Source organism: Astatotilapia calliptera, chromosome 20, assembly GCF_964374335.1.
Source record: "Astatotilapia calliptera chromosome 20, fAstCal68.1, whole genome shotgun sequence".
NCBI lineage: Eukaryota > Metazoa > Chordata > Actinopteri > Cichliformes > Cichlidae > Astatotilapia > Astatotilapia calliptera.
The window spans coordinates 5,619,708-5,646,176 of record NC_137441.1 but is presented as its reverse complement, the minus strand read 5'-3'; the positions used below and the strand labels follow the sequence as shown (position 1 = coordinate 5,646,176).

The 26,469-nt window shown below is 41.0% G+C and overlaps 2 protein-coding genes across 2 annotated transcripts; both read right to left on the bottom strand.

The window, feature by feature from the left end:
• Positions 1–2,066: 2,066 nt before the first annotated feature.
• Positions 2,067–4,822, bottom strand: ackr5 (atypical chemokine receptor 5). The gene is made up of 2 exons (XM_026154503.2): positions 4,686–4,822; positions 2,067–3,600 (listed from the first exon to the last, which is right to left on the bottom strand). Exon 2 carries the CDS (start codon positions 3,595–3,597, stop codon positions 2,521–2,523), a length of 1,077 nt encoding a protein of 358 aa, XP_026010288.1. The 5' UTR covers positions 3,598–3,600; positions 4,686–4,822; the 3' UTR covers positions 2,067–2,520.
• A 5,667-nt stretch (positions 4,823–10,489) lies between these two features.
• On the bottom strand, positions 10,490–25,687 carry pip4k2ca (phosphatidylinositol-5-phosphate 4-kinase, type II, gamma a). The gene is made up of 10 exons (XM_026154362.2): positions 25,384–25,687; positions 23,322–23,419; positions 22,968–23,064; positions 22,438–22,584; positions 15,058–15,204; positions 14,764–14,802; positions 14,539–14,652; positions 14,006–14,270; positions 12,923–13,026; positions 10,490–12,523 (listed from the first exon to the last, which is right to left on the bottom strand). The coding sequence occupies exons 1-10, from the start codon at positions 25,540–25,542 to the stop codon at positions 12,443–12,445; spliced, it is 1,251 nt and encodes a 416-aa protein (XP_026010147.2). The 5' UTR covers positions 25,543–25,687; the 3' UTR covers positions 10,490–12,442.
• Between the last annotated feature and the right edge of the window lie 782 nt (positions 25,688–26,469).

Genomic DNA, 26,469 nt, shown 5'->3' with positions numbered 1-26,469 from the left:
AACAACTTTAACAGAGAAGGATGCTACTTTGGGAGTAAAACAGCTGGAAGAATCATCTCCCTAGACTTTTAATTAACAAAGTCTTCCCAGCTACCTCACCCCCACTGGCCAACTCCATCCCCCCTTTCTCATTTCTTAGTTTCTACATCCTTGCATCCTCTCCTTCCGTCTGGTCCCTTCCACCAGAGATCCAAGCAGAGGAGAGAGGAGTCAAGGCAACAAGGATAAAGTCAGCTGCAGTATCTATTGGTTGTGTTCGTGATGTGTGTTGTAAATGGCGACTGATTCCCTAAAATCCAATACATGTGAAGAATTTTTTTTGAGTTTTAGTAAATATGTAAAAAAAAAAAAAGAAGTGGGGACACTTTTAATCATTCACAATATAAGTATGAGAAGATATACCCTTTTTGAGCCGTAAAGGGCAGAAATTCCATCCCTCAGTGGCTTGGTCCAGGTTGCAGGTGCAGCACTCTAAGCAGATATACTCAGATTTCCCTGTTCTCAGCCGTCTCCTCCAGCTCATCCTGGGAGACACTGACGTGGAGGAGTCGTCCCTCCCTAATGACCAAGCTCCTCACCCAGACACCTGTTAGAAGCAGCCTATTTCAGTCATTAGCCAGAGCTTCTGGCCATAGATGTGGTTAGTAATGTAAAACTGTATGGTTGAAACCATCCCTGTGCAAACTGGAGGTTCATTGCTTGAAGCGAGTCATCGCAGTGATGCTCCTATGCTGACAGGCACATTTCTGCAGGAGGATGCAACCCTGCTGCTTACAGCTGGTTTTTGAGGAGATCTTCCCCCCCCTTAAAAAGGCCTCCGAGAACTCTAGCATCAACCTCTCTTTTTTTTCTCTTTTCTTTTTTTGATATAGGCCAGAAAAAAAATTTTTAAAGCTGGGAATCACTGTTTTAAAACACAAAATTAGTATTTTTATAGAATAGAAGTAAAGAAATAGATTATTTTTCACTTACATCTGATTATTTCTGTATCTGTTGATCGACTGAGCGTTTACCTGGATTTTTATAATGCGGTCGCCATATTTTTTTCTGTTAGATGCCGTTCAAACTGCAGGTTTGGTGTGTTTGAACTAAGATAAGAAGAAGCCACTTGGTGGCAGTGTATCCTGATGTTAGCAGGTGAAAGAAGGCAGCTGTATTATGCAGCAGATTTTATCTACTGTAATATCAGGATAGGTTTTTGATGTCAGTGATTGTAATTACAGAGTAATTACACTGATTGCATATTGAAGTAGCATGCCGTTTGTAGCATACTAATTCTATTTGCAGTCACGGTTTTAAAACCCTACAATTTTATTTAGTCTGTTCTTATGGTGCATGTTTCACTCAGATAAAACACATCCACAGTAGAGAATATTTTTGTCTTTGAAACATAATGGTGTGCGTTTGAACTTACACAGACTAATTCCATTTTAAACACAAGCTATACTGACTTGTTTAGAGCGTGTGACGTATGTTGTGCTGTAGAAATGTGACATTGAAGTGCCCATTTACACATTTCTGTGCGATTTTTGTGTCTTACCTCATATTTATGACAGCAACTATTTATTATTTTTATGCCTTTCGTTGTCTATTTCTAAAGCTAAATATGTTTATATGTTTTTTTTAATATTGTTTTTGCAATAAATGCCTCTAGGAAGACTGTTATCACCTCTGAATTATTGTTATTTTTTTATCTGTTGGATGAGCTGCTCCATCATCAGAAATTCAGTGATGAATCTGCAGAAATCTGCTTCCCCTGTTTCCAGCAGCTCAGACCTTTGCCCTTGCAAAGCCTGGTCTCTTCCTGTTATTGTGCCGTTTGTGGACACACAGACCCCGCTTCTTTTTTCCCCCCCTGCCTTCTTATTGTTTAACCTGTTGAACATGAAACATTCCAGAAACGGAAGTAAATGTAATAAAGATGAGCAGAAAGGACAAGCCATCTGCAAGAAAGGCAAATTTCCTTGTTAAAATAAACAAGTTTCCAAATGAGTGGCTGTGCTTTGTCATCATCAAATCATCTTACAAAAGCCAACTCAGCTTTTCCAGCTTGGATCGAAACCACCAGCGTTTAAGGGAGTTTTATTGTTTTTTTGTTTTGTTTTGTTTTTTTACAGGTATGACTACATCAGCATCCAGATAAATAAGCATTTAGTAACATTAAGCTTTGATTTTATGCAATTAAACAGTTACATTTTCACATTTGCATTTGTGTATACTGATATGAGGATTTCTCCTGTGGGGCACTGCAGCACATTTTGTTGACACGAATTCCTGGAACATTCACTGTGCCATGAGTTCCTGTGTGAGTTGAGCAGCTTTGCAGGAAGACATCAAACATTTCCTGCCCTCCTGTGTGTGAAACTGATCAGGTACATGCTTAACAAAACAGGAAGTGGACTATGAGAGGAAGGTATGAGCCCGATCGATGCCTGTGATACTTGGAAGCAACAGGGCTGAATTTAGTTCAGTCAAATATACCGCGACTGGAGCTTACTTGATCCTTAGCTCAGCTTCATCTTATGATCCAACATCAGAATGGCTGGTGCTGGCGTTACTCCGCTTCCCCGGGTCTCTACCGCCCTCATTTGCAGTTTTGGCGTTGGCTCTGGGTCCCACCTGTTCTGCAGTCCCCTCTCTGGGAATGTAGTTCAACATGGTGTTGATCAGGTTGTTCCGAAAGCTCTTGCTGAGGAAGTTGTAGAGGAAGGGGTTGGCAACACAGTGCAAAAGCGAAATGGTCTGCACCACGCTGAAAGAAAAGTAGAGCACTTCCACCGTGTTGCAGCTGAATACATAGGGCTCAAGGTCATCTATTATCATCAAGAACATGACCAAGTGGTAGGGGAGCCAGCACATTACAAACACAAGGGAGTATACGTGCACCAGCCAAACATCCCGTCGGTTCTGCACATCCGTTGCCCTGTTGGCTGTACGAGCAATCAGCACATTGCAGGTAATGATGACAGCAGCGGGGACCAGGAACTGGAAAACCAGGCACAAGAAAGACACAGTGACGAACCATTCGGTGTAGTTGTATTCAGGCAGCATGTAACAACCTGGCTCTTCCCACTCCAGAAGATTCACATGGACGTTCTCTAACAGAGCCAGAAACAAGGAGAGCCCCCAGAGGCCCCCACAGACCACCCACCGCTTCCGGCCTCCCGCAGGGAAGAAGCTTGATGATGACGGTCTTGACAGTGAGAAATAGCGTTCGAGGGTCATGAAGGCCAGGAAGAAGGAGCTGCTGTAGAAGTTGATCACGTAGATGAGGTGGGTGACCTTGCAGAGGAAGCGACCCCACAGCCAGACCTGGTCCATGGTCACCTCCATCATGAAGAAAGGAAGGATCACAATCACCATCAGGTCCGACAGGCTCACGTTGATGATGCAGAAGAGGACCGCATTGGAGGAATGCCTTCGGCGCCAGTTGACCCAGACGACCAGCGTGTTCTCCATCAGGCCCACCATGAAGATGAAAAGGTACATCAGGAAGAGGGCGATGCGCCGGGAGTTCGTGTTGAGCTGGAGGGTGCAGTCGAAGACGAACCATGGCGTGCCGTTCAAGTAGTCAAGCGAGTGGTTGAAAATGGTCATGTTCTGGAGTGAAAAAGCAAAGGAAAGCGTTTCATATCCTGACAGGGTTTAAATTTATTTTGAGGTTAATCTGATTATGTTTTAAGACGTTGCATAAGAGGGGCACAGGAGGAGGAGGAGGTGGTTTACTCAAAATGTTTTTGAGAGGTGAATACAAAAAGCCCAGCAGGTTATTAGAAAACTATTTCACAACCTACAGTGTTCAGTTCAGAGCAGGAGTGCCTCGCGTTGAGGTGAATGCAAGCATGGATATGTTTAGAATTCAGATTTATAGCATGTTTTTCATTCACAACGCTCCACATATATAACTCTGCACATCTAAAACACAGACGGTTTCCATTCCAAGCATTCTTCTTTCTCACTAAGCTGAAACGAAGTCAAAAACTCAGAAACACTCATGCTATGTACAATAAAAACCATGAAATTGATCTTTCTGCAAGAAGTGTTGCACAAGTTTTGACACCTTTAGATTTTATCCTCACCTCCATGCATCTTGGAGGAAGGTGAATTTGTCCACAGTGCCTTTACTTTACTATTCTCATCCAAATCAGCCTCCCACATTTTCCCAAATTGCAACCTGAAACTACTGACAAGCTTGCCTTTACACCAACAGAAAATGCCCAATTAATAGCTTATTTTTCCTGGAGATGATTTCAACAGATTCAACTTTGCACGTCTATAACAGTGAAAAAGAAAAAAAAGTGCTTTTCATTTCACACATTCTTCTATCTAAAAAAAATCCAAAGAGGTCAAAACTCCAGAAACTTGCATAAATAAATCAACACAATCTGAAACACGCTGGTAAAGCATTACACAACAGAGTGTTGCTGGATCTCTGACCTCTTCAGACTTGCAAGTGTCAGATTTTGAAGCCTCCAATCTCTTCAAAATCACCTACACCTAAATGCAACCTAACAACTGACGATCTCTATCTATATTTCTGTGTAAAAATATATTTCTATGTAAAAACAATAACATGATTTTCCACACCTGACAACAGATAGATGTATAAAGTGTTTCCCTTTAAGATCTAGACTAAAGGTAAAGTGGGGTTTAACAACCTTGAAAATGACTGAGTTTTCTCGTACCTCAGTGGCGGTGGCAGCGTACACAGGAGCTGAATGGGGAAGGTCGCTCCTGAGACCTTATCGTCTAGTGGAGAATCTTCTGTGTGAAGTCTGCAGATGGGAGATGTGCCTTTTCAGCTCTGCTGCTCAGGACTATGTGGGCAATCGAACAGGAGTTTCTACCCTCCCATTTCCCATAAACAAACACACACACACATACAGCTATGGCATCCTCAGTGAGCACTGAGTAGGACAACTGAAGTACAGAGACAGCCACAAAGCTAGTGATACAATAATTTAAATAAAGAAATAATGTATTGCGCATGAATAGAGAAGTTATATAAGGAGGATTTCCAAAAGTAATTATTGCTAGAAATGTGCAATAATGAAACTCAAGTTTCTCAGTGACCCAAGTTCCCTTTGTAAAGTTCACGCCCTCGACAAATCACAGCTGTCTTCCATTCAAGTAAACCCATATAAGTATATAAAAATGAGAATTCAATGTACAGTTTTAATCTAAAAAAATTCAAATTTGCTGTTGAATGCTGATTGTTATTAAATTACATTAAAAAAAACAGATTAAGCTGTGAATAATGCAAAGGTTCTACTAGTAGAATAAAAGTGGGTTCTATTAAACCCCTTTTAATTAAAGTTGGATGTCTGCACCTGAATCACATCGTGTCTGTCTGATTTGAGATCCACTGTGGTGGTGTACAGGGGCGAAATTGCAAAACATAATGCATCATTGTTCAAATATTATGGGCTTACCACTGGTAGTTTAAAGGCTGTTCTGTAAGAGAGAATAACTGTAATTCTCCCCCTGAAGGGAGAACGTAATCGGTTCTGGTTGCTTGTCTGTCTGTCCAGCATCCATAGTTTCTTTTTAGATATGTTTTTATGTTGTGTGATAGTAGATTGGATTAAAGTCGCACCAAATGTGAAAAAAATCAATTAAAACATTTTATTACCCACAAATTTTTATGAAAAACTTACTTTACTTCACAACAATATACTAGGCCTCCGGGGATATGAGTACCCAGGTTGGCTAAGTATTTAACCTCGACCTTTATTGTTAGTACCCAAGGTCAAAGTTGACAGTGGAAAAAAAATGTCAAAAAGAACCATATGAAGATGCACGTAGAGAGCTGCACAACACGCTTTTTTATTTTTTCAATGAGACACAATGAAAATCAAATGATGCCATAAAGTTTTTACAGCTCATAGAAGCCAAAGATTTCGGCCAATTCTGCCCCAAACACATGGGTAAAAATAATAAAATACACCATTTTAGTATGTAATGCTTCAGGACCATAGGTCAAAGGTCAGACATCAGCTTGCAGGTAGCATCTGGGTTACCTCGAATTTGATAAGCTGTCATAAGATAATAATAAATCATCATATATATGTTGTATTACACATAACAGTACTACATTGTTGCAGTAAAGTCTGGTTATTTTGCTACAGTAGACCAATGATGGTGCAATGTCGCAGCTGATAATGTTTCTAACATTTCAACATCTTTATTTTCATGGTCTGAGATTCTTTGGGCTCATTTCAAGTTTTCCGTTTATTTTTGAGTTTTTAAGTCTGGTTTTCTTTGTTAACTCTTCAAGTTTGGATTATTATTGTATGTTGAGTTTTTGTTGACTTGTTTCTGGAATCATTTTTGTTTTGTTTGAATTGTTTTTGTGTCTAGTCTCTGTGCTTTCTTGTTGTCAAGTCCCTGTGTTTGTATTAGACGTTTGTTTCCCTGTTTGAATCCTTTCTGTTCCGTTTCATTTTGTCAGTCATGTGTCTCATGTACTCCGGCTTCTTGTCTTCTTACCTTGATTAAGTTCAGGTGTGTTTTGCTCCCCATGCGTTTCCACTGCCCCTGATTAGTCTATTTGTGTGTATATGTATACATGGTCTCAATTTCCTTTTATCCTTCGTCTAAGCATTTATTTATCTTGCCTGTGTTTGTTCCTTTGTATGCATCATGCTCCAGTTTCCAAGTTTGGATTTTGTTTCTTTTAGACTTCTTACAAACTTTAGACTCCTAACAAAGAGCTCAGATTTTTATTTACCTGTCTGTCTGCAAGTCCTGCATCGTTTTATGCATTTGGAATAATGTCCTTCAACATAAAATTGTGAAGAATATGTCATTATATAGAATATATAATATAACCAAAAGAAATCGCTATGCACAAGAAACAAGGACAAAAGTTAGTATTGGATGCCTGTTATTTAGAATGGTCACAATTCGTTTTTTACCAGCTGGAAGGGAAGCAAGGACGGAGGACTCAAGGTGGATTCAAGCTGCTCTGCAATGGTGTAGACCAGGAGTGTTAAACTCCAGTCCTCGAGGGCCGGTGTCCTGAAACTTTTCCATGTGTCCCTGCTGCAACACACCTGCATAAATTAGTAGTTCATAGTAGAACCTGACTGTATCCTTAGATGGGAACCCCTAACCCTACTGAGGTAAATGTAAGGATTTAGAAAACCCTTCTAAAAGTAGTTTTATTGCACCATGTTCAATAAATCATGAGCTGCTGTGACATGAATCAAATGGGCAAAATGCCACCTCAGCATTCAGTCAAATTCTAGAGTTTTGCTAATGACCTGCTAATTTTATTCATGTGTGTTGCAGCAGGGACACATGGAAAAGTTTCAGGACACCGGCCCTCGAGGACTGGAGTTTAACACCAGTGGTGTAGACAGAGAAATGGAATAACCCTAACCTTGAAGGAATGGCATGAGAATAGTGTTGTGGAGATGAAGAGGGTGTCAGAAAAGAATGAGTTTAAAGCTAGAAACTGAAGAGTTACGTTAAATGTTGTCAGTCCCTATGCCCCACAGGTTGGATGTCAGAAGTGAAAGACAAACTCTGGAGGAAGTTGGATGAAGTGAGTGTCCAGAGGTAAGACAGCACACTTCAATGTACATGTACATGAAGGGAACGGCGGCGGTGTTGGTTAGGTCTGATGTTAAGGATATAAATGGTTTCGTGAAAATCATGGAAATGGCTGTGGTGAAGACACAGAGTGGAGGCAGGGACACACAGATTGACTGAATGCCTTGTGTATTTCAGCAAGACAATGCTAGACTACATGTAGAGCATACTTTTGTAGTAGAAGACTGCTGAACTGGCCTTCCAGCAATAATCAAAAAATACAACAAAGTCGAGCAGGCAGAATCTTGTTCAACAGCCTTGGCTTAAGTGGTTAAAAGGTTTGCAGTGACTGAGTGATGGAGGGGGAGGATGCATTTGTTAGTTATCTCACATGATCCTGTAAGTATGATGCCAGTAAGAAGAAATAGTATAAAGAGGGCCCACATAGCAGAGAACAATGCCAGGAAGCCGTACTCTGTGCTGCGATTTGCCGAGTGTAGAGCAAGGTGGGAGCCCTGGGCCACCCCAGCCTCACTGAGGAAGGAGGCTCTTTAATCTAGAGAAGCACACATCCTCATCATCACAACATTTTAACACTCTTAAAAGCAAGCTTGGCTTCATCTCTGTGGTTATGCATCAGGTGATTTAATGACTGAAGTACTGGGACAAAAGAAAGTTAAGATTGGTCTTGAGGGATGGTGGAGGACAGTGCACGTGATGAGTGAGCCCGGATAAGCCATGGCCTCACAGTTGGGGCTAAACCAAGGTCAGCAATATATGGGGAGAATGCAGGAAGGTTTGTTTTGGCCACGATTCACACTGATTAATGGGATCTGTTCTCTGGACTCAACGTTCCTACTGTCTCTGGGGGTGGTCAGCACTTTGTTGCTTACTGACCCTTCAACTGCTCCCTCTTTCTGTCTTTCTGTGCCCATCCTGTTGACTGGGCCCCCCTTCGGTTTTCTGGTGAAACAAGGAGGAACCAGTCAGCAGATTTGATCTCTGCTGATGAAACAGGAAGGAACCAGTCAGCAGAAACACATCTTTTGGAAACAGTGAGACAAAAAGCAGCCCCTGACCTTCATCACATTATCTAAGAACAGCTCTAATGTCAACACCTATGCTTTATCTGATTATTCTGACCTGCAAAATACTAACAAACTACTTCCAGGGTAACCATTTACTCGCACTGCTTGCAACTCTAATCCAAGACATTTTCACTTGCAGATTTATCACTTTATATCTGCAAACGTTTGACTGTATAGCCCATATGCAACCTCATTTTTCTTAGGATGGTTACTGACTGAGTATTGTAAGATTAACAGGTGTCCAAACACAGACGATCACCTCAGCTGATGGGGCTTTTTCAGTGTTTTTCCCATTATTTTAAGCTCCAAATAACTGTGCTTCAGCTTTAGTGAGCGAAATACTAGAATTTTATACACTTCTGGTTTCAACTGCCTACATGGTAGTTACCAAAACACCAACAATGAGCCTGAAAAATGGGCTTTATGTATATCTCTCTCGCTCTGGATAACATCGTGGTAACATTATACGCCTTTGGAGCATCTTGAAGAGGATGTGGGACCTATGGAATCTTCAATATCCAACATCCAAACAATTAGTGGCCCAGCGTTCCAACATTCTGAAAAAAAAAAAAAAAACTGCTATCACAACTGAAGATTGATGATATATACAACACACATGCTACAGCAAAAGTGAGCCAAGACATCAAAGTTTGACACAAGGAGCGTTGAGTGTGACCTGAAAGATCAGGTCACACTTGGTACCTGGACCCTCCGTAGCCAGGTACCAAGACTACCCTCTGAAGGTCTACTAGATGATGTGAATGCAGCGTTACGGACAATCTCTACAGAGACCATCATGGGAACTAACCAGCTGATCTACACCATGGTAGCAGTGGTCACGGAGATGCTTGGCTACAAGATGAACAGCCAGCAGTTCCCTCCATGGAGAAGGAGCCAGGATCACGGTAGCACGGAGGGAAGTCAGCCAATTATCAGAGCTGCAGAAAGATGCAATGAAGAAAGGGGTGCTAAGAAATACAGCAAGCTGCCCATACCTAAGGCCTTGGAAACTGCCAAGCAAGGTATCACAGCTCATCTTGTACCCGGAAGGTTGCCGGTTCAATCCCCAGCTCTGTCTGTCTTGGTCGTTGTGTCCTTCACCTACCGCCTACTGGTGATGACCAAAGGGGCCGACGGTGCGATATGGCAGCCCCGCCTCTGTCAGTCTGCCCCAAGGCAGCTGTGGCTACAACTGTAGCTTGCCTCCACCAGTGTGTGAATGTGAGAGTGAATGAATAGTGGCATTAAAGGTCTCGAAAAGCGCTATATAAATGCAAACCATTACTATACTGGCCAGCCACTTAAAGAATTAGAGATAAAAGGCAGGAGAATAAAACCAGCTGTACTCACTCCATCTCAAGCACTGATGTTAAGATTTTTACTGGGAGTAAAGAGGGCGGGCAAGATTAGAAGGCCAGCTCAGGTTGAGCGGCTTGGAGACAAAGTTAGGAGCCAAGCTGAAGATAATTTGGACATATGTAGGAGGGATAGTGGATACACTGGTCAAAGGATGTTGACGATGGAGCTGCCAGGCAGGAGGAAAAGACGAAGCCCACAGAGAAGATTCATGGATGTAGTGAAGGAGGGTATGCAGAGTGTTGGTGTGACTGAAGAGGATTCTAGAGAGGGGGGCAGATGATCTGCTGTGGCAACTCCTAAAAGGAACAGCTGAAACCGTAGAACCTCAAATCTCCCCCCCTCATTTTATCAAATTTTTTTTACATTTAGAAGTTGAGATAGTGAGCATACAGCTCTCCCCTCACCCACCACCCCCCCCCCCCCCACACACACACACACACACACACACACACACACCAACACGCACGCACACAATTACACAAGAATGATGAGTCGAACACTTTCCAGAAATTCTTGGTAAAATATATTTTGGTCCAAAAGCTGATTTGTAAAAATACATGTGCAATCATGGAGTAGATGAGGCATCATACAGAGAGTATCACTGCCCTGTCACTGTTCAGGAATGCTGTCTAATATCCCACTGCTGTAAGGCTGAGCGACTGAAATGTAGTGTTTATATCCAGAATGTTTCACACGGTACTCTGGTCATCACTAAATCTCAAATACCATTACATTACACACATGATACTTCATAATCCTAATGCTACTGTGACTCATATCGGTCATTTTAACACACAAAATACTACACCAGGAGTCAGAATCATGACGGATGGGCTCATTCTCAGAAGCTGTTTTCATATTTATTTTACAACAACAACAACATCAAAAACACATGATTTTTTTAAAAGGCAGAAATGATCCTTAAATATTTGCACCTTCATAAATCACCTTCAAACTACCGAATATCCTAACAGGCTAAGAGATGTGTGCAGGCCAAATCGTCCCATATGCTTTCTATTTTCTTCTTTCTGGTCGTTTAACTGTGACAACGTTGCTCTACACATTTTAATGATGAGAATAATGGAGGCTTTGGTGGAAATCAGCATTTGATCTGCTCAAACTGCGTTTCATTTACCTGCTCAGCAGCAAAACACTCATTCAAAGTGCAAATCCTGCTTTTATAAAGCTTTGATCCCACACATTTGGCACTGGAAATCAAATGGCGTCCATATATCCATAAATAATAATATTCTTCAAGTGCAGAACCTAGTGTACTACTGCATTTAATACCAATCTTCATTAAGCTCACAGGGTGTAGGGAATATGTTTTGTTGCCGAGAGAACATCTGCCTACTGGCACCTCTAAACCTCATCAATGACAAAAACTGTCTAAGAAAATGAAGTTGTGGTTTTATCATGTATTTAAAAATCTATTTAAAAAAAGAGATATACATCTTTTGTAGATTTTTTTTTAACTAGGTTATTATTTTACTGAGCCATTTAAGATCAGATGGGGTGTATGCAGTCTGTGAGTTGACTGACATGAAAGCATCACTGCAAGTCAAAACTAAACTCTTCTGACTGATTTCTGTCTTTTCATGTGATGAAGTATTTCTCCTGATAGCAGCGCCTCCTTCCACAGAGCACAAGGGTTCGCTGAATTCTCTCGTGAGAATGATGCAAATCTTATGCTACGGCCTTCACAGTCACCAGATTTGAGCCCAGTTCAATAAACCGAGATTTGGGACAATTTTGAATAGCATTTTTGCTTGAAATAAACCTCATTGACATTTTTGGGGGGGGTATCTGTAAAGCAGACTTGATGTGGTGCCTCAAGTCTGCCTCAATCTGAGTCGTTACACTCAGATACTGATGGATCGTTCACACAGAAACCTCTCATCTCCAAATGTATCGTCAATCAGCAGTTATCGTCCAACCCAGAGATGTTAACCACAAGGTTACCTCTGTGGTGCTTTAGAGGTGCATATAAGCAGATTTTTGTTACTTTTGGAAAGAGCTATGAAACCCATTCCCCTCTACTTCCTTTATTCTATTTAAGCCAACATCTCCTATTTATTTAACACATGAAATTAGTGTTCTCATCTAATCCTCTGCAAAAGCAAAAGTTTAATCAATCTAAGTTAAGTTCACAGCTGGAAAACCAAAGTAAAGCAGAGGAAAGAGACATAATATCTGAACTTACACAGATGCAGTTTAACACTTTCAACACTGATCAACAGCAGGTACCCTATTGCTCCAGAGTTAATTCATTAAGTGTTAACATCTACAGAAATACATCTTAAAAATAAATATATGCATCAGAAGTAGTATATTATATTGCTACAACTTAAGTCTTGCCTCAGATCATCAACTCTAAAGAATGACCTGTGTGTGTGCATACTACTTTTAGTCTATAGTAGAAGACTTTTAGCTCTCAATTGGATCGACCTGTGGCAGTGTTACGCAAATATGTTTGAGATGAAATCACGAAACCTTTTGGCGTATTGCTCGGGGTGGACTGTGGAGATTTCAGCACCAGCCTGGAACACAGGGGGGGGGGGGGGGGGGGGGAACAAATAAATACATAACATTGTCAGTAAGTAAGTAAAGTAACATTTTATTTATATAGCACCTTTCAAGATAAAAATCACAAAATGCTTCACCGAAGCAGAAAATGGACCCTGAACTTAACAGGGAGACACTGCAGTTGGATCAGCAGGGGAGTGGCATGCGAGTATTTGGGATACTTTGTCAAAAGCCTAGCAGCAGCATTCTGAACACCCTGCAGTCGTTTCAGGGAGGCATTATAAGCAAGTAAACAAGGAATTACAATAATCTAAGCGACCAGCTTCATCTGTAAATTTCTCAACCTCCGTACGGGTACAGCAGAGTGTTTCGAGCGGCTGACAGCAGCCCTCCACCTCTCTTGTGCTACTCACCCCGTGTTTGACAGTTTTTGCTGCATGAGCGGCTTTCTTCTTGGTGTCATACTGCGTGAGCACGTCAATCAGGCCCATGAAGTAGACCTCCCTCTGAGGGGCTCCTGAGATTAAAAGGCAGAGAACAATCTGGGTTATTTTACCAGGCTTGTGGTGACAGCGGCAGTCACAGGTCTCATTTAAAAAGCATCAAACCAAAAGCTCCCTGTTCAGATATTAAAATTAGAACCACTACAACTATATTATTACATTACAGTCATTTGTAAAAGGCTTTTCTTCTTTTTTTACACTGAATAAAAGAAAATCAACCAAATCTGAAACACCAGGCTCAACTTCCAAAAAGATTTCTTCAGGATCTAAAGTTGTCAGGGTGATATCTCCAGGCTGTTACACAGAACATGTTTCTCCTTTTCACAGCAATAAACAACAATTACAAGGATTAGAATATGACTTTCTTCAAAAATTATTCTCAAACAACAGACAACCTGCCTGGTTGGAGAAAACGGGTAAAAAGGAGACATTTCATATGCCACCTTCTGACATCTTGATATGACCTTTGGTAGTTTTCTCCAGACAGGAATAAGACAGGTAAAAAAAGTCACCGTCCTCTGTGTCATAGCCTTTAAACTGGTGCAGTAGTATTTGAACCATGACACATCCCATAATACTCACGCTCAAAGTTCGCCACACAACAAATCGCAGAATACAAAAACAAGTTAAGGTGCAAGTTTTAAACAGATGTTTATTTTAATCCCTAAATATTACACGACCGTCTCCTGCTCTGGCTCAAAAATGCTGGGAGAAATAAACCAGCTTGAGTGCTAAACCCACCCCCATGTACTTTGGAGCCTGGAGCTCATAAACTATTTATAGCACGACAGCATAATTTTGCATGGCAGAGACAATCGGCTGATTGTGAGGCACTGATTGATTCATCACACAATGACTCAAAACATGTAGAAACAAACGGTTGGTGTTGGTTTAAGAAATAAAATGAAGACAGAAAACAGTCACTGGTACTGGTTTGATCAATGCAGTCAGCTAACTTTCAGGTTTAAGCATCCCCTCCCCACCAGTATTCACCTGGGCAGCTCCTAACTGCATACACGTCCACGTAGGGGTCGAACTCCCCGGGCCCCAGAGGCTTGACGGAGGACATGTAACCAGCGATTCCCTCTGGAGAGTTGCCATAAGAGCCCACCGTAGGACCCGGTGCAAGGCCGTTTTCTGCCTCCGGATCTTCCTCTTTGACCTCTTCCTCACACTCCTCCTCCTCCCGTTCAGCTCGGCCGATGTCGTGGATGCCGAGCAGCAGGCTGTAGTCCATGATCTTCAGCCTCACTAGAAACTGAGCGAGGAGAGGACAGTGTTTTCTAAAAGGCTTTTATAACCAAGCTTAAAAAGAATACCTACTTCGATTTTCAAACTCTTAAAACACGATAGATCTGCAATTTCCTCATAAAACTGAAACTTCTCCTCCTTCACTAGTAATTTAAGTAAATACATTTAATATTTCCTAAACAGCAACAGAGGAGCAACCTCAGCAGGCTGATACTGCCACTGTGTGGCAGAGGAGAGAAACAACAACAACAACAACAACAAAACCGCTCACCCACCTCGACATCTCTGTTTAGCTTCTCCATGAACTTTTCCTTCTCCTCCTCAGTCACATAAACCTTCTGCATGTTGTTCCTGAAGTCCATGTCTTTGAAGGTAGGGAGCTCTTTGACCTTCGGGGTAAATTAATAAATTATACATCTCAGGAGGACTCTTGGCTTTGAGATAAGACAGAAAACAACATAATGATATGAAAAGAGGACAAAGGAAGAGGTTTCTTTTACCCTTTCTTTGTCGCTTGCTTCCCGATCCACCAGAGAGCCCTACAAAGAGAAACTGCTTTTAATATTACCACTGACACATCAAACAGAAAGAGTGAGAGACCATCTTAAAGAGCAAAACACTAAATTAAACGGATAATCATTTTGTTTTTCTAATAAAATCATGAATAAATTTGGACCATTTCCAAAATCTCAACTTGTGGAAACTAGCACGACTTCCTCATTAATTTGTGAATCACTGATGAGAAGCAGTGATTAAAAAAAAAAAGGTCAGACTGCCATGCAGTTCCTCTTCACCTTGAGGTCGTACTTCCTGTGCACCACCAGTCTGTGGCTGAACATGTTCCTCATGACCATCAGGTAGGTCTCCTCGCTGTCCACGGTGACGCGGTACATACCCAGGAACTGTGGCAGCAGCGTGTTCCCGTGACACTTCACTATGTGCTGCAAAGAGGAAATGACTGTGAATTTGCATGACAGGTGGAAAAGGAGGATTAATGTCAACGGCAGAAACAACTTCACAAACACAACGAACAAAAACTGAAGTTAAAGCTTCAAACATTCAAACTCTCTTTTGAAGCAAGAGCGATTAATAACTCTAGTTTCATGTCTGTGCTGGAGAAATTGAGATCAATGTCTCAATTTCAATTCAACTGAAAATTTAAACTGAGGGTCTTTGCAATGCTTCATATCGTCTCTCGTGGAGAAATGAGATTCATCATAAACTTTAAAGCCCTGACACATCATTATGTGTTGTACACTTGGGTCATGCTTGGTCTGCTCCTGTTTCTTACTGATCCATCCTTTGTTGTACCTACGCTGATTTGCATGCAAACATTATTTGCTTCTCTGGTAAACTTCCAACTATTTTCCGGAATATCGTCTTGGTTTGGCTGCCAAAATGTCTCAGGATAAAGTAAACTTACTCTCTGACCTCCCCCCCGCTGGTAAGTAGCAACTGAATTTTTAAAACATGAGATGGAAACACATAAAAAACAAGCAAAAATATACTTGGGCAGTCATTAATAAGCCTGGCTGGCTCGCAAGCATGCATGGGAAACGCTGAAACTCGAAGTACTTCTTGTTTTCATCTGGTACTCCATCACCAACAAACTAAAGTTAGACAGACCTTTGCACTAAGACCGGTTGAACAACTTATTTCAGCAGCTGTGCATAACGGCAGCTTTCCTAAGAACAATATACCAAATGTGGTTTACAAAGTGTTTACTTAGGCATCGAGTTTCATTCACACATCAGTAGGTAGAGGACACGCCCACTGTAGTAAGATGACAGTGCCCATCATTTTTACTGAATTAACAATTGCTTTGACTTGAGAATGGGCCAAAAATCTAGCATCGATAACTCAAAAGATTATCAACAAACCCAAATGTTAACTTCACAAGTGATGGAGGCCAATTACTGAGTGTATCAGGGTCAGACTTTTAGCTGTGCTCAGCACTCGCTATAGCAGTCAGTTAAAATAGATGCTTCCCTGAGACTGGCCTCATTCAGTGTCCCATCAGACCAATAGATGCTCACAGTGTTAAAAAGACATCTCTCTTTGTGTCCTAACACCATTTTCTGACCACGAGGCTGTCAGAGGATCTGCAGCTTGCATACATGTGGATGCTTTTCTGTTCAGCTCAGCTATCTGCATGACTTTTATACATAACTCGATAAATGTTGTGTCAAATTCAAGTTCAAATTGAAGCCTTGACTACATGAAGCCTTCATATTTTACACTCACTTGATTCACTGTGGCACACAAGCATTTCAAAATTATGGCTAAGTCAGTAAACCGCTCCCATCTGTGTTAAGAAAAACTTGTAATGTGTACAAATGAAAACAGTTTGGAGGCACACCAAGAAAACATGCACCATAAGCAGTGGGATATAAAACATCTCAATGTGGTGGTGCCTCACCCAACCAGCCCCACCCTGGAGTGTATCTAGAGAACATTCTTAGATAACTGCATGAACAGGCGGGTGTACATGCGTTCCTAATAAAGTGCTCATTGAGTCTACAGTGTGGGAGGTTAAAGTTTTGAAGGTGTTGTTAAAATTACTAGACACACAGAAGCTGTGCTGTTAAGATTTACATGCAAAGTGATCACAGGCATCACCTTTGCTTTCTCCATCACCAACCGAAGCCAGTGACACATGTTCAGCCAACTGTTCATTATCACAACATTATCTAGCAACAAAGCTGGTGAAATGACGTGATGATCAGATGCGCACGCTTAAACTATCTTTTTCCCACGCTGTAAATAAACCAATACATGAAACCCCAAACCAAAATGCAAATACCTACCCAACAAACAAATATCATGAGTTTCCAGATTACTTCAAATAAAATGTTAATCTGCATTTCCAAGACTATCTGGTCAACAGATTGACTATAAACAGGCGCCAGGAAACATTTGGAAGCAAGAAAGTTGCCCATTCTCTGGATGCACATCACTGTTGTGCTGATGCTCTTTTTGACAGTTTGTTTTGCACTCTTTTGTTACTACTGGCTGACGAAGACACAGGACTACACTACTATGTGTGCGAGCAAATATAATGTAATTTTATTGCAATGCATTTAAAAATGTTGCTATAAAAATCCTTCTATTTTTGACCGTTTAGCCAATGAAGCCCATCGCATTTGTCGTAGAGCGAGAGGCGAGGTACACTCTAGACAGCTCACCAGTCTATCACAGCATCAACAGACCAGATCCTCAAGACAAAATCCCTACACCTGCCAAAAAACCTCACCCAAAATATTGTCAAAATTAATTTGAGTAATGCTAAAGTAAAGTCAAAGCTCTCATGCCCGGTCCAAGCGAACAAATGTTCTGCAGGCTAAAAATGTAGCACAGAAGTTAAATATCCTCCAGAAAACTCACAATAAACAAACTGATCTACAAAACAAACTAAAATGCAGAACGCACAAACAATGAGTTCATTCAGTGCTGAATGAAGTAAACGTCCTGAAACAGAGCTGCCATTTTCCTCATCTCCCTCGCACTTTTATGTAGGCTGCACAACCACAGGCTACACATTCCACCGAGAGCCCAAAGCAGCCAAAGGTTTGCTCAGTGGACTGTTTAGCCTGAAGTGAGATCTAGTTTTGAATCATCTACATGACTCAGCTCCACCAGGCCGAACGGCAAATGGCAAATAAAACCTGACGTAAACAAACAAAACAGGAAAGAAAGCATGTCACCGCTCTGATCTCCCCTTCAAATGTACTCTGATATTTACATGAACACAGATGTGGCGATATGAACATTTGAATATCTTTAATAAACCAACAATATAGCGTGTTTGTTCAGCCCTGTGCGCAAAGGTGTCCTGTGACTGTAACAGAAAAACAGACAAACAAAAAAAAAACAACCTTGGCTAACCTTGATGATGAGAAATGCTTTGGTCTGCAGAAGGATATCGTCTTCCAGTTGGGCTTTCCGCCCACAGGAAGGTTAACGGCCTGGCTGAGTGTCTGAGAAACACCTTAAACCAAATCCAGGATCTCCATCAAGGATGATTCAAGACAATAAGAAATTATTTTCTTACTCACAGCACCAGCCTGCTGCCAAATCTATAAATAGTTGTTTTCATAATCTGCACGAAATGCTTACTTCCAGACCTCCAGGACAAATGCTTTTGTTTTTTTCAGCTGCAAAGGTCCAAATGAAGGAGACAGAAAATACGTGAAGTAGGACACGCGCAGCAGCAGACACACAGCTCAGGAAAGCAGACAGGAGGTGAGATGGACAGACAGACTCCGGGCTGACTGAATGAGCAGCAGGCAGAAAGGACTCAAGATGCTCATGGGGAGGTTTATTTATAGTTGCACTGCAGGATGAAAAAGAAACAACTGGGACAGTCTCCAACTTGCATGTCACCCTTTTATTAATGTCACTCTTCCTGCAGCTTCTCAGCAGATTACTGTTGAAGGAAACGTGATCTTTCAGTAAAGATGTGAGGTTAAAAGTCTCTTGATGTGCCCCTCACCCTATGACACTAGAAAAAGGTTGAAGTCTGACCCTAAACTGGATAATTGAAAGAAAATGGATGGATGGGAAAAAAGATAATATGAAGCAAGTCAGCCTTCGAATTGGTCTAACTTTGTTTTGACATGAATTTGCATAAACTTAACTAAAATTAGTGTTCGCTCAGCTGTCTTCTTATTATTAAAATCCAATACCTGTTCTATCAACGTTCAGAAAGGGCTTCTTCCTGTTTCTTCCTTTCACAATAAAAGGCCCTGACATCTACATTGTCTGTTTGACTCACAAACTAAGTGCTCAGCCAGACTGAAAAACAGGAAGTTAGTGTAGAGCTATACAAGCATATTAATAAATACGGGAAGCCAGACAGAAAAGAGGAACTTGTACCATATAAGGAGTTGTTGAAACTGTGTGACATGTAAAGTACCAAAATAACACCTATATGAGACACATTTTATGATTCTAATGTTAGAGATCCTGCAACTGGCGTTGGGCTGTGCAGGGCTCTCTCTTCCGGAAGATGATTGAATAAAGAATTATAAATGTTTTGACCACTATGAGTCGGGTTTTCTCTGTTCTATCATGGGGATCAAAGAATCGGGTTTTAATAACATATATATATATATAATTTTTTGTTTGTTTGTTTTTGCTAAGAATGTGTGTCACCAGTTAAATATTAACTGACATTTACAATATCAAATAAACTCTGTTCCTCAGAAAAGAATGTTTATGAATTCAATTTTGTGATCCACAAACAGGATGGGTTTGAAAAAGATTTAAAAAACAAAAAACAAATCTTAAGCATTAGTTGCATAAAATAACTATATTCTCCACCTGAATGAAAAAAAGCACAAACACTGTCAGCTTAAAAACTCTCAGCTTTCACACAGAGATATCATTCGGCTCTCTCACTATCATGTCATAATCTTGTTTAACTCACCATTTTAATGTTCTTATTTTTTAATGAGAATAAGGCTTATTTAACAGCGCTGTGTTTTCAAAACTAGCTTGATCACAAAAACCAGCCCTCATAGGAGAGTCTGGACTTCTCTGAAGTAAAGGAGATGCAAAATTAACAGGCAAATGGCTGCGTGGGGATAGTACTGGCTGCTGCACGATGAGGAAGACGCAAACAAGAACAACTGAATTCATATCCTCATTTTTTTCAGAGTCAAATCAAAGGTTTATATACTTTTAAATACTTACTAGAGTATTTAAAAGAGCAGCCATTCAGTTTTCGGGCCCCTCTTCTGTGGAACCAGCTTCCAGGTTGGATTCGGGAGACAGACACTATCTCTACTTTTAAGATTAGGCTTCAAACTTTCCTTTTTGCTAAAGCATATAGTTAGGGCTGGACCAGGTGACCCTGAATCCCCCCTTAGTTAGGCTGCCAGGGGATTCCCATAATGCATTGAGTTTTTCCTTTTCAGTCACCTTTCTCACTCACTATGTGTTAATAGATCTCTCTGCATTGAATCATATCTGCTATTAACCTCTGGCTCTCTTCCACAGCATGTTTTTTGTATCCCTTTTATCCCCTCCCTGAGCCTGGTTCTGTCGGAGGTTTCTTCCTGTTAAAAGGGAGTTTTTCCTTCCCACTGTCGCCAAAGTGCTTGCTCATAGGGGGTCATATGATTGTTGGGTTTTTCTCTGTATCTATTATTGTACGATCTACTGTACAATATTAAACGCCTTGAGGCGACTGTTGTGATTTGGCGCTATATAAATAAAATTGAATTGAATTCAGGTATTTACACTTTCTAACAACCACGCTTGTTTCCGAGAGGCACATGTCGGCCGTAGCTCAATCTAATGAGAATATGATTTAGAGGCTAATCGGCCGTCTCCTGTCATGGCAGATCAAACCATACAACTAGAGTCACTTATTGATCAGTGACTCTCCCTAGTAATGCTACTTTTCTGCAACAAATTACTCTAACCATGCAACATCATATTAGTCACTGACTTGAGTGTGTGGATAGTGTTATCTCTGATACACCACAGGTATACATTGACTAATCTGCTCATCAGCATTTATAGGGCTGTACGTCACTGACCTTCAGAGTGTATTTTTATTGAAACCATTTAACCAAAACCATAAAACTTGCAACAGACATTGCCATTGTTGTCTTGTTGATATTAGCTGTAGTCAATAGGAATGTAGGACTTCAGGCAAAACCACTTTGATTTCCACTGAACTCTTCACCAACTTTTCAAAGATCGCATCTCATCTCAAATACCTGAAATAGCTGCGCAGAGTTGTCACAGACCTGTGTTGTGTTAACTTTACCTGGCTGGACCTCATTTTCATTTTTGTTTTGAAGGAACTCTACACAGGCTTTCTGACAGACACCTGCAGCCATCTTTGGCTCTGCATGTGTTGGTACAGGAGGATCTAATCTCACAGCACCACACAGGCTTTTGTCTGCTTGTACGCGTGTGTGTCTTAAGAAAGACAAAAATAGTCCCATAAACCACTTGGGTTTTGGTTTTTGGAATTTCGTTTATTGTTAAACTTAGAAACTAACTGCTAGTAAATCTGTTTCTCATTGTTACCTAGATGGTATGTTAACACCTGTAACTAATCACTCGATCGTAGTTGAAGGAATTTACACCCATTTAACTGCCAGTGTTGTGCAAGTATTTATCTAAATATGATCTGAAGAGGCATTTGGACCGGAAATGGCTAAGAGCGTCAGACTTGACTAGAACTCGCGCAATGTAACGTGTAGTTACATTTCAGACAGGCTTTAGCTACTTCAGTTAATGACACTGGGGCGATCGTGGCTCAGGAGTTGGGAGTTCGCCTTGTAATCAGAAGGTCATTGTGTCCTTGGGCGAGACACTGTGAATGTGTGTGTGAATGGGTGGATGACTGAATGTGTAAAGCGCTTTGGGGTCCTTGGGGACTAGTAAAGCGCTATACAAATACCATTTACTGGTTCCACACAACAAGGCAGAGACCCTTTAAAAGTAACCATCAAACAACAAACAAACAAGCCACATGCCACAAACAAATGTGGCGTGTAAACTTATTAACAATAAATAAACTTTTTATCCTGCATATACAATTTTTGTCACCCAAGGCTTAGTTTACCAGACATGCCATAAGCCTAGCCCTAGAATAAAAGCAACTGCAATGTTCAAACCTTTCTTTTAGTGTTAGTCTTAGGTTTAATCCAAGTCTGGGAAACTAGCTGGGAGGATTTAAATACAGTTTTGTTAATAACAGGAAAAGCCAAAGCCTTCTGTAAGGTGAGCCAACACAGACTCTTAAGCCTCAACTATATGCAGACCAGTGCTTCCATGAAATTTAATCTCAAGCCAGGAAAACAAGGTAAATAATCTTTAAAAAAAAAAGTTTTAAATGTCATAAAATACTATAAATAATTACACTTGGAAGAGAAAGAACTAAGAAAATAAAGCCATGGGATTTAAAAATGACGTGTGCTGATCAGAGTTGTAATTAAAGGTTTGGGCAGGCCAGAAAAGCTTTCTACACGTCTAAATGGCCTGCAGACATCACTAGTTTGGCTGACCACACACACACACACACACACACACACACACACACACACACACACACACACACACACACACACACACACACACACACACACACACACACACACACACACACACACACACACACACACACACACACACACAAAATGCTATAACCATACCTGGTGATACTCTGACAGGATGTTGTGCATGTCTGCCACATCCTCGCTGGAGATCTGCTTAACCACCAGCGTCCGGTCATAAGAGTTAAGTAGCAGGCCTTCTCCCTGATCATCAACGCTGAAAGGTGGGCTGCGAGTCAGTGACACCTGGAAACGTCACACAGATTAGCACAGGCACTCATCTTTAGTAAAGTACTAAAGACAAGAAGTAATTTCAGTCATTTTTTTATGAAAACAAGCTACGATCATCCCTTATGGTGCATTCGCCCCAAACATGCAGTACCACCAATGAAAGCTCCGCCTCTCAAATGGCTTCAGTACAGCCATCCTCCATTTCTGATTGTCGGTGGTGCCAGGAGATTTACAACTAATACTTGCTGTCTTTGTGTAGCCCAAAGCAAATTCAGGTCAATTCTCTTCGCTGCGCAGACTGTTTGTACTCGAGCCAGGCAAAAACTTCATATTTGTTTTGAATGCGCCATTCAACAGTATCATCAGTGATCACCAGCCAACGACTCAACTTTACACACCTGATAGTCCAGATCCTCAATACCAAACCGTTCCCTTAGATTTCGAAAGACCTGAGGGCAGTATTCTTTGAACTTGAAATGTCCTGGGAGGTTTTCCCTGTGAGAGGAAGCAGTTAGGAAACTTAACTCATTCCAAGACAAACATGACTTATTTCTCACTAAATTTCAGCTCCAAAACATTTGTCCAGCTCTACAGTCCAACACAAACATCCAGTCTTATCACTGATTTATACCCCGATGGGTTTTTTTGTAGTTTCTCAAACGCTTCAAGGGGTCAGCAAGTTACATTTTCACTTGACTAGTTATAAATTTCAATCTGTTCCATGTGAAAATGTGCTCATTTCTGAGTCTTACTTGTTGAAGAGGTGGTTGTTGACTTTGATCTTAGTGTTGGCTTTGAAGTCATCGGGCAGCAGCATGACGGGAACAGGCACCTGGTTGAGATCATTAATCTGCAGAAAAAAAAAGAGGCAATCATTAAACAGAATTCAGTGTCTGAAATAAACCCACAACTGACAAATATCATTTTGTTTTTACAAGCAATGAAAGACAACTGATCTTAATGTTACAATGGGCTTCACAGAAAGATTAAAAATGCATTAACCATTCAAAAGAAAATGATTAAAAATACTTGAAAATGACAAGAAACAAGCCAAATGAAGAGAAAACAAGTCAGGCAATAAGAAGAGATTTTTAGAAGAGATTTAGAAAACAAACATTTGTAACTCTCAAGCTGTAAGACAGCACTGTGGGGACTTGTCAGTTTTCTGATGTTGCACAACTAAAGCGGCTCATTAATCATTTTAAGAGAATCCAAAATGAGGCCATCAAATGTCTTTCATGTAAGAAGAGAAAAAGCACCAGATTGCTGATATCTTGGATTAAAGCAGCATCAAATGTTTAGTTTAAAATTACTTCATTACTTTTCAAAAATTTCTTTCAATCTGACACTTTTTAAAAAATATTATTTGTAGTTAAGAATGAGCTACTTTTATAAATGAAGTATAGAGTGGAGCAATCCTCTTGTTACTCAAAACCACAGGCAAACTTTGGGGCACAAAGTCTGCATGGATCTCAGCTAATTTGCTCTGTGACCTCAGCAAACACCTTCTTCATGACTTTATGGGCTCATTCACTAGTTTCAGGTCCTACTGAATAAAACATGGAGTGCGGTTTATAAATTAACGCATCCACCAATAGCTCCAAGAAGAAAATGCTCAGCAGCCCATCACGTTCATTGAACAGTAGGACAAGAATAAAAAGAAGAATAAGACATTTGAGCTGTAACGTGTTTCCAATATTTTAGTTGAAATTTAAAGGCTGTTATTGTTAAGATGTGGTCATTATTTGACAGCTGTGTCAGAGTTTCTGCATGATTCAGCACGTTTAACCTTCAAGTGGAGTTTTTTAGAACGTAACAATGCTTTCTACCAGGAATCTGTTCATTTACACAGTTCTATTTTTTTTTTTGTTTCTTTACAGGAACTGACCGATCAGTGTGGCAATACTGAAGGAAACCTGTGAGGTCATGTGCACCCCACCCACAAAGATGCACCTTTTGTATTTGTAAGCATTTTGAGATATGCACAAAAGATTTACAGACTGAGCCACATGCAGACTTTAAGTGAGGATCTTCACCCTATACAAGTCATCATACAGCGATGCTGGGATAGCGTGGAAGGAGAGACAGTGATCTCAGAGAGAGATTACTTTATTTTAGTAGTCAGCTGCTCAAACTTCCAGTTTTCATCTCATCAGTTCCCTATCCTTTATTTCTAGCGCCCCACCCAAACACAACAGACTAGAACCACCCTGATCTCCCCTGCTTGACACATTTAAAGGGGGAATTCAAACAGATCTTGAAATATGAACATTTTAATTTTAGGCTGTCAAAACACAGATGGTTTCTGTGGTCTTATAGCCCCGTATGTGCCAAGTTTGAATGTTCTTGTATTAATGTATACTTGTCTTTTATGTTTGTTTATGCCATTCATTCATCTGTTATGTAGAAATTGTGACAGGTGTTGTGACCCCTTCAAATAATATATACATCTGAAAGTTCATGAATATTAAACTACACCGGGAATTCTTTAGCCAGGATTTTATGTGAATGATTTTCACTCGTGAGAAACTTCAGCAGGACAGAATCACATTTACCTGCTTTGTAAATAAACTGTACGACTATAAAGACCTTTCAGCCCCGTGTGCCGCAAAACAAGTTCCCACCGTTTGTGCAGCTCTGTAAACATCCGTGTTCTTCTCCAGGTGAACGTGTACTGTCACTCAACCAGACGGATTTCGATCTAACACCCTCACCTGTCCGGGGATGTTACCTGTACTCTGGCTAGCTTTCATGCTAACACTGAGTTAGCACCAACATTAGCATTTAGTGATACGTTAGCTAACACCGACTCACCGAGTGATTAACGCCCCACATGAAGACGCTCAGCACGGGGTCGCTAGCCCGGAACACCTTCACCTTCTGCTGCACGAAGTGCTTCTTCTTCGTCTTCGTTTTGGGCGCCAGGATCACCATAGGACTGGAGGTAGCCCCCGTGTTACCGAGGGCAGCCATAGCCGCAGACCGTCTCCCCCTTGTGCCCTGCTCCGACTGGCGCTGGTGCGGGCGGTGACGCCTCTTCCTGACGGCTGCCGTCACCCGGAGCTCTCAAGCTAAAGCGGCTAACCTTCCTCGCGCTGTTCTGTCCAGGCTCGCAACAACTAAAGGTCACCAGACCCGCTCAGCTGGTGTCAGACTGACGCTGTTTCCCCAGAGCACCGCTTAACGTTTAAACCGAGGAGATGAATCATTACTAACTTCACCCAAGCGTGACTTCACAGGTCCATGTAATCACTGACAGACAGTCCACCACCGCCCCCTCGAGCCCACCTGTGTTATTATAGACCACGTGGTCAGTGTACGATTAATTTCTCCGTCAGTTGGATACGGTTTCTTAAAAACTGGATCATATCAAATGTTAATTCATCTCTGTCATAGATCTGAAAATGAGAGTAAATATTATCTTAATACTGATATATAGTAATGTGCAAAAGTCTTGAAACAGCCTTCATTTCTTTATATTTTGCTTCTAGGCAGCCAAACTTTAGAATAAAGTTTTTTCAAGTGGTTTTGAGCAACAGTTCTCCAGTTTTTCAGTCATTTTCAGAAATCTGAAAAAAAATAAGACATCCCCACTTTTTCTCTCCTAGTGGCTCTAATCCTCTTCTGTGCTAAAGAGCAATTATCCAAAAACATATTTCAGCTAGGTGTGCAGTGGCTTCCAGTGCTGAGAGTGGTGGAGGCTGAGACATGTCCGCCCATCCTTACTGCCTGTGGTCTGCCAGTTAGAAAAAATTAAGGAAAATTGAGAAAAATGTATAGGTGGAGAACAAAAGAATAAGTTGAAGATGTAATAATAATAATTATGACAAATAACAAAAAATATTGTGTGTGTGTGTGTGTGTGTGTGTGTGTGTGTGTGTGTGTGTGTGTGTGTGTGTG

Coding starts and splice junctions, on each gene's coding strand:
- pip4k2ca (XM_026154362.2), bottom strand. CDS start 25,542: ATGGCTGCCCTCGGTAACACGGGGGCTACCTCCAGTCCTATGGTGATC. Junction 23,420..25,383: donor TGTGGGGCGTTAATCACTCG/GTGAGTCGGTGT, acceptor TTTTTTCTGCAG/ATTAATGATCTCAACCAGGT. Junction 23,065..23,321: donor AACAACCACCTCTTCAACAA/GTAAGACTCAGA, acceptor TTCCTCTCACAG/GGAAAACCTCCCAGGACATT.
- ackr5 (XM_026154503.2), bottom strand. CDS start 3,597: ATGACCATTTTCAACCACTCGCTTGACTACTTGAACGGCACGCCATGG.